This window comes from Neomonachus schauinslandi, unplaced genomic scaffold (genome assembly GCF_002201575.2).
Source record: "Neomonachus schauinslandi unplaced genomic scaffold, ASM220157v2 HiC_scaffold_1520, whole genome shotgun sequence".
Lineage (NCBI taxonomy): Eukaryota > Metazoa > Chordata > Mammalia > Carnivora > Phocidae > Neomonachus > Neomonachus schauinslandi.
In genome coordinates, this window is record NW_025410210.1 from 1 (window position 1) to 8621 (window position 8621).

Consider the following 8621-nt stretch of genomic DNA (forward strand, 5'->3'; position numbering starts at 1 on the left):
AACCCGGCTTCCTCAAGGGCCAACGCCCCATCACCCTTCCTCAAGTGTTAGCAATATCTGCTGTACCCGCTTGTCAGCCCGTAGGGTCATGGAGAGGTCCTTCCTCTTACAGGGAAATCCCATCTTACTTTAAACGTACTATGGAGAAGGCAGGTTCCTCCCCATGTTCCAGATTCTCACACCAAGAAAATGCTCTCAAATTGAAACGTCTCACGCTGGGGTCCATTCTGACCTCAGACTCAGTCATTACCTGGCTCTAGATCGTCTTGAAGTTTAAAAAGATAACTAAAATATTTCATTGCAATTATTAATTAGGTTAAGGGCTTTTGCTCAGTTCCAAATTCCTAAATAGGCTTCATTTAAAGGCCCCAGAGGCATCAAGTGACAGTTTTAACGCGGGTCATCAATTCGAAAACACTGGCGAGTCTAAGAAAAAACATACAATAAGTCCCCCACCCCACCCCCGCAGTCATTATGTAGAAAAAGAGAGAGAAAATCCCCTCCTCACCCCGCGGGCCCCTTTTGTGTTGTTCCTGCCAACGCAGCAACCCTCCTGCTATATAGTCGCGCGCGCCAGGGCGGCCCATCACTGACCTCCATCCACCAGCCATGGGGAAGGTGAGCCCAGCGCAGCCGCAGGCCGGGAGGGGGCCCCGCACGCCGGGGCTGGGGGCCAGGCCTCTGAGCCTTTCCCTCCCTTGCCTTGCAGATCACTTTCTACGAGGACCGCGGCTTCCAGGGCCGCTGCTACGAGTGCAGCAGTGACCACCCGAACCTGCAGCCCTACTTCAGCCGCTGCAACTCCATCCGCGTGGACAGCGGCTGCTGGATGCTCTACGAGCGCCCCAACTACCAGGGCCACCAGTACTTCCTGCGGCGCGGGGATTACCCCGACTACCAGCAGTGGCTGGGCTTCAGCGACTCCATCCGCTCCTGCCGCCTCATCCCCCAGGTGAGTGCCTCCTGATTTCCATCCCGTTGCCTGCCTGTCCTCACCGGATTATTGACGGCGGTGAGGGTGAGGGAGGGTTTTCCTTTAAAAGCACCTAAGGGGTAGAGTGGGCTTTAACTACTGCCTAAGCCCAGATAGAGAAATGCACAAAAACAGCAGAGCGTACAAGAAGAAGTCACTTATGGGAAGAGTCCGCTTCATTGTTAATTTTTGCTACCGTTATGTCCATTACAAAGTTGTCTGTAACCAGTGTACTCTCATAGTGGGATAGAGAACAAAACGTGCCAATGGGAAGCTGGTTGGACATAAGAAGGCTGTATTGCGAACAGATTCATTTTAAAAACGTAAAATTGTAAAATTGTAATTTTAATTAACAGTAAAGAATCGATGCTGAATGACTTAGATGGGTTCCACTACAGACTAGCAAAAAATGGAAACTCTCTTGTTAATAGAGGCCATTCAAAGTTTGTGTCCAACCTTGGAAAAGGTAGTTGCCTTTAATTTGGAAAAGCAGTTGAACTCTGGTTCCAAGTGACTATTTAAGCTAATTTACACTGAAGTATGTGATTTTAAAAGTCCAGCTTTAGTTATAAATTTATATGAATATAAATTTGCAAGATAACACTCATTCTTAAAAAAGATTAATACTCATATTAAAAGAATATTAGTCAAAATACTTTCCATTCCCCCCCCAAAATATACATTTGACTTATCACCTAGGAATTAATGGAAATTAGGGAATGAGGAGTCAAGGTATTTGAATTCTTGATGGACACTAACCCAGACTTTGAACCTCTTAAAATTTACATTTCCTAGATATGAAATAAAAAGTGAGAAGGCAAGCATGTATTAAATGCCAGTAGAACACAGCTCCGTGCACGGCATACCCAGCAACGTCAGGGTCTCAGGTTTTTTCATGGGTGATCTCATGCCCCAACCTACCAAGTTCATTTGTTGTTTGGTTGCTTCTTCCTCTCCTTCTCTCGGTGGACCGGGCAGACAAGCTCCCACAGGCTGCGGCTGTATGAAAGAGAGGACCACAAAGGCCTCATGATGGAGCTGAGCGAGGACTGCTCCTGCATCCAGGATCGCTTCCACCTGAGTGAGGTCCGCTCCCTCCACGTGCTGGAGGGCTGCTGGGTCCTCTACGAGCTGCCCAACTACCAGGGGCGGCAGTACCTGCTGAGGCCCCAAGAATACAGGCGCTACCACGACTGGGGGGCCACAGAGGCTAAGGCAGGCTCTTTGCGGAGGGTGGTGGATTTATACTAAAATAGGTTCACACTACCATTTTCTCAATTTGGAACCTAATAAAGTACTTAGTCTGTATTGTTGGCAATTGCTGACTTCTGTTTTTCTTTCACTGTGTGCCAATGAATCCACCTGTAAATGCTCCCTGTTAAAGGCTGAGGAGCGAATGAGTGGGGAGGGGTCAGTTCCAGAAGCTCCGCAAGGTAGAATGAGTCCGAAACAGGCTCAGAAGTAGGGGTGGAAAGAGGAGGTAGCCTGTGTAAGAAAGAAAAGGAGGCCAACACAGCAAGATGGGAGAAGGTGACTGACCGGTGAGGAGGGAGGCAGTCAGTTGGGGGCCCTGAGGAACAGCATTCCAGGAGCTTCCTTTGGACCCAGCAGGTGACTGGAAGCCATAGAGGGTCACAGATGAGCAGTGAAGAGAAGCCCACCTGGCAAAAAGCCTGATTAGACAACATAAGGAAATTGTAGTATTGTTTACTTTTGAGCACAGGATGATGTAACCAATGTCAAGGCTGCCATTGGACATTGCCATACTCTTGGACCGGTTGAAGATCCCCCCTCCTACTCTAAAATGCCTCCTGACCTGAGTGCACCTCCTGGCCAATATATCCCCTGGGCCAAACCCTACATGAAGTGCAGCTAGTTCAAATAAATTAATGAGATATATGTTAATATTTTAAATAGATTTTGATTTTTTTAAGGATTTTGTTTATTTATTTATTTATTTATTTATTTATTTATTTATTTATTTATTTATTTGCGAGAGGGAGCAAGCAGAGGGAGAGGGAGAAGCAAGCTCCACACTGAGCAGGGAGTCCGACATGGGCCTCGATCTCAGAAGCCTGGGATCATGACCTGAGCTGAAGGCAGACGCTTAACAGACTGAGCCACACTGGCACACTTAAATAGACTTCAACTGAAGTAAAATCTGCTTGCTCACAAGCAAAGCCCTGCAAGTTAAAAAAAATTAAAAATCTTTTCGTCAGTAGAGAATTAATTTATTTTTTAAATTTTTCCTCCAAATTAAAAACCTCCTATAATCGTACTACTTTACAAATTCTATAAAGAAAGAAGAGAAGGTCCTTCTGATCCCACTCGTCATTGCTAACCCTTCTTTACACTTGGTGGGCACCCTTCTTGAAGTTTTTCTTTCCTTATATTGACATCTCATGAAACATGCTTTTTATTTATTTACTTACTTATTGGCAAATATGGAACCATGCTGTACATATTAGTCTGCAACTTGCTTTTAAAGGTTTTTTTTTTTATTTATTTATCTGAGAGAGAGAATGGGAGACAGAGAGCATGAGAGGGGAAGGGTCAGTGGGAGAAGCAGACTCCCTGCTGAGCAGGGAGCCTGATGCGGGACTCGATCCCGGGACTCCAGGATCATGACCTGAGCCGAAGGCAGTCGCTTAACCAACTGAGCCACCCAGGCGCCCCTGCAACTTGCTTTTAACATGCAAAATGATACAGACATAGATCTAGGTCAGTACCTTATTCTGTCTAATGACTGCATTATTTCTTATTTGAAGGCTCCCTAGATTATGTTACCATTGACCCATTGGTGATTGGGCTTGTCCAATGTTCCCTTTGCAAACAAGGCTGCAAAGAATATCATTGCACATACACCTTTATCTACACACACCATAATTTTTAGAAGCTAGAGACCTAGAAGTGAGACTGCCCAATGATAGCACAAGATATTTTTAATTTTAATAGACTCTGCCCAATTGTTAGCCACCAAAGATCCTAACTTCTTTGAGTTAGTATCTCTACCATTTACTAAGCACCTACCATAGACCTGCCATATGTAGCACTGAGGATTAAAAAAACAACCAAAACAAATAAAAGTCATGGTCCCCACCACCACAGAGCTCTACACAGAGAGAATATGAAATGCTTACACTAAACAGTAAGCATGTAATCACTTTTTATTTTTTTATTTTTTATTTTATTTTAAAGATTTTATTTACTTGCGAGAGAGAATGAGAGACAGAGAGCACAAGAGGGAGGAGGGTCAGAGGGAGAAGCAGACTCCTCGCCGAGCAGGGAGCCCGATGCGGGACTCGATCCTGGGACTCCAGGATCATGACCTGAGCCGAAGGCAGTCGCTTAACCGACTGAGCCACCCAGGCGCCCATGTAATCACTTTTTAAAGTCAAGTACTTCTCAAGTACTAAATAATACATATGTAATCACTTTTATCAAGTACTTTTATTTAGTACTTTAAAGTCATCCCAAGACAAATTTCTAGGGGAAACAAATGCAGTAATATTTATTTACATATTTCTTATGATACCAAATAGCTTAAATCATGATATCAAATCAAATGGTTCTCAATATTTTAGATATCCCAGACCAGTTTTATTTAAACAGAGACCAACACAGACTTGCCAATTTTTATTTCGCCAAGCAAGGACCTTTAAGATTAAAAACAAAACAACAAAATCGTAAAACTAAGCACCATCTACTCACACATTATTTTATGAAAGAAGAGATATTTACAAAAGGACATCATAACACCCCCAAATACACAAGTTCCTAATAAAATATGGAATCTGCTCTGCTGTATAGTGTTTTCATTTGGCAAAAACTGAGCAGAGTTTGAAGACTCTTGATTGAGGTTGCAGCTCAATACCTTCAGGGCCCAGAGAGATGATGTACATGAGCAAAACAACTTCCTTTAAGACCACAAGGAGTGATGAAGAGTATGGTGAGCTGTGGAAAGTACAAACCATCCCAAAGCATCATGGAGAACATCTAAACATTATGCTGGCCAAATAAAACACATCCCAGTTCCACAGCCCTCGGAGCCGCCAGTTCTTATTTCCATGCTGGTGTGAAAGCTGGGGAGAGCCACCACCGAGGACAGCCCGGGAGTTCCCAGTGCACCCTCTCCCCCTATGAGATGCCTCGGTCTCATGTTAAGCCCACAGAACCCAAACACGGAGCTTGGAAACATGAGGTGACGAAACCCCAGCAATGACTACAGTGAAATTTTCTCTCCATGCTAGTGGAATGAGACTTAGATTCATAAAATATTTCGAGCTCTAGGAAATAAGGAAAGTGGTATTTCTTATATACTTAGTTTTATAGCCTGACATTTACAGCAGCTACAGAAATCTTTGGCCCTGCATGCAGCAAAACTCTAACCTGAACTCGTGCCTTTTGCCTTCACCTTTGTTGGAAACCACCTGAATATTTAGGAGTGACAAAGGGTTACTTGCCAGACTAGAGCTCAGGTTGAGGGTGCCTGACGCTTATCTCTTATTCTCCTTCCAACACGGTCCCCATCAGTCATTCCAGCAGCTTGTACAGAACTCTGCTTCAGGGCTATAGGCGTAAGGATTCTCAAGTCTTAACTTCTGCTCACTTAGCACACTAAGTGCAACTTGGGGCTTCGGTTGAGCACACACTTGTCAATGCCGGAATTTTCTGTAAAACATTAAAATCAAGCCACATTTTGGCCCAAGCCATTCATTTTTCAGCTTGATGAAAACTGTGAGTTGTTTTTTTTTTTTTTCTTTTTCTCTGTTTCTTTCCCCAGGCTGAAATAAAGTCTTTTCTCTTCCTAGTCAATGAAAAAACCAAATGCAGAGTCCCCTTGTTTTGGCCCTCCAGATGTATCCCAAATCTGTAATTGTATGTCAGCTATGGTAGTGGAGGTCCCCACAGCCATCCCCCCCCGCTCCCCTAAGTGTTCTCTGGGACTCTGCATTCGCTTCTTTCTCATGTTTTACTGTTTTTTATCGATCAACACTTTCCCCACAGAAACAGCTCTGAGCAAAATGGCAATTTTAAAATTTTTATTTTGTTAACTATTATTTTTTAAATTTTTAATTAAAATCATTATTTTTTTTATTCTTTTTATTTGGGCTGCTTATTTTCCACTCTGTAAACGGAAGTAATTTTGCAAACATATGCCTATCTATAGTGGATAACAAGAACTGAAATCATCATATTGCACAGAGCTGGTGTTTTATTTATAAATACCAACTTACAAAGACTTATGACCCAAAGTCAAGACAAAGTATTTCCATGAGACAACACAGGACTGTGAATAATTCTTTGAACATGAAAGAGGCTAAAGTCATAGGTCATCTTCCACTCCAGTGCTCCTTCCAGTCCATCAAACTATTATCTTCCAGGCTAATAAATACTTTCTAAAGTCTTCCTAGAGTCTCAGCTTCCAGATTTATTCCTTCCTCTCCCCATTTTTGCTGTAGCTCCTCTTTGTGTTCATGCAATTAATCTCTGTTGAGTCAAAAGCTTTGTGTACTCTTGTTCCCCGAGGAAGAGGTCTATCTAGATTCCTCCTAGAAATGGATTTCTTAGGAATTTGGTTTTATTTTATAATAACCTGAGAGGTAATTGATTTTTGTGTTGTAACTTTTTCTTATCTTGTCCAAGTTAGAAATTTCCCTTTTAGTTCTTTCTGAGAGGAAGCCTCTTAAAACTATTCTCCCTTTTAAATTACAATTAGCCAAGATGAAACCTCTAATCCTCAGTCTACTTCTAGACTGTAACAAATTCAGTCTATTTCCAGACTGTAACAAATTCAGACCAAATACTGAAGATCTGGGCTTGCTGGGATTTTTTGGTTTTGTTTTGTTTTGTTTTTGTTTTTGTTTTTGTTTTTGTTTTTGTTTTTACCATACTGCATGTTTGAAGTTCTGTGAATTCCCTTGGTAAAACATTCCAATTTCTTACACCCTTTAATAAGAAAATTCTCTTAAAGGACTAAGTTGAAATTTTCAACATTCCATTAAGGTCATTTCCTTCCTATTAACAATTAGTATTCAATATTGTGGCACACATGTCCCTTGATAGATCTGACAGATTAATTTTATATTTACAATGTTAAGACTCTGCTTTTTTTTGCTCCCTGACTTACACTTTTTTGTTTTTCCCCAGCCTATACAAATAAAAGTGTAGACTATATATGAAATGGCTGAAGCTCTATTTCTATTATTAAATCAACAATGTTCTAAATTACTTGGTTTTTTTTTTTTTCAAACCGTCTCAATAGCATCAGCCAGTGATAGCAACCCGAATACTCCAGAGAGAAAGGGACCAAAACCTACAATGAGCCCCGTGGACTATGACAGCAAAGAGAAAAAAGAGCACACGACAATCCCCTCCTCACCCCGCGGGCCCCTTTTGTGTTGTTCCTGCCAACGCAGCAACCCTCCTGCTATATAGTCGCGCGCGCCAGGGCGGCCCATCACTGACCTCCATCCACCAGCCATGGGGAAGGTGAGCCCAGCGCAGCCGCAGGCCGGGAGGGGGCCCCGCACGCCGGGGCTGGGGGCCAGGCCTCTGAGCCTTTCCCTCCCTTGCCTTGCAGATCACTTTCTACGAGGACCGCGGCTTCCAGGGCCGCCACTACGAGTGCAGCTGTGACCACCCGAACCTGCAGCCCTACTTCAGCCGCTGCAACTCGGTGCGGGTGGACAGCGGCTGCTGGATGCTGTATGAGCAGCCCAACTATGCGGGCAGCCAGTACTTCCTGCGGCGCGGGGACTACCCCGACTACCAGCAGTGGCTGGGCCTCAGCGACTCGGTCCGCTCCTGCCGCCTCATCCCCCACGTGAGTCCGGCTCCCTGTGGGGACACAGAATGGAGAGTTTCAAGCAAAACTTAAACATTTGGAGTAGTGGTCATTCCGAATGATTGAGGGTTTGGACATGAGACAAGCTATGTAGAGTAGCTCCGTATAGTTGGCCCCAAACAGAAGCAAAGCGTTCCCCCAGGTACCCATTAATCCACAAATATTTATTAAGAATGTGTTGGCTGCCGCCGGCATGTACGAGCTATAAGTCCTGTTCTGGAGTCACTTACAGTGGAGTTGCAGAAAAACCGCTAACATCCCTTAGAAGAATAATTAAGTGAAAGAATACATGGCAGTTACAGAGCAGATAGGAGTTGAAAAAGAAACTTTTGCAAGGGTCCATTTGTTTAAGACCTCTCTCTCTTTTGCTCCCCACTTGCATATTTTGGTTTACCCCACCCATACAAATAAAAGCACTTTTTCTCAATGGAGAGAAACACAGAGAAATTTTGTGCCACATATATTTCAAATATGTTTTAAAACGCTAAAGTTTTTGAAAAATTAGTCCTGGGCCTTAACTGATTTTTCTTTCTCATTTTTCCTCATTCTATTCCTAAATTATTAGACAAGAATCGATTATTGTCTGAGAGACTTAAGATGTTTAACTTTGCTTTCCACAGAAACAGAAATATCCAAGTCCTTGGTTCTTTTTCCGAGATTTATCTTAAACCCAGTGCAAGGTCATTCATTTCATAAACTGACTTTACTGTTCAAACACACATGCTTGAAAAATTAAAAATATCTCTTCAAAATGGCAAAAATAGTAATAAGCTGTTAAAAGTTTGAGGTTCTCCCTGGTAT

The 8621-nt window shown here is 43.1% G+C and overlaps 2 protein-coding genes across 3 annotated transcripts; both read left to right on the top strand.

Annotated features, from left to right (window-relative positions):
- The first annotated feature begins 609 nt into the window (after nucleotides 1–609).
- Nucleotides 610–2291, top strand: LOC110591961 (gamma-crystallin C). 2 transcript variants are annotated; one of them, XM_044912366.1, is made up of 4 exons: nucleotides 610–618; nucleotides 710–952; nucleotides 1796–1798; nucleotides 1952–2224. In XM_044912366.1, exons 1-4 carry the CDS (start codon nucleotides 610–612, stop codon nucleotides 2222–2224), a joined length of 528 nt encoding a protein of 175 aa, XP_044768301.1. The 2 variants fall into 2 exon arrangements, with proteins under 2 accessions (XP_044768301.1, XP_044768302.1); XM_044912367.1 differs by lacking the exon at nucleotides 1796–1798 and having other exon boundaries at nucleotides 1952–2291.
- A 5165-nt stretch (nucleotides 2292–7456) lies between these two features.
- Nucleotides 7457–7799, top strand: LOC110591962 (gamma-crystallin E; the record flags this gene model as incomplete). The annotated part of the gene is made up of 2 exons (XM_044912368.1): nucleotides 7457–7465; nucleotides 7557–7799. Coding segments are annotated over exons 1-2 (252 nt in total), but the record flags the coding sequence as incomplete, so codon positions are not given.
- Nucleotides 7800–8621: the final 822 nt, after the last annotated feature.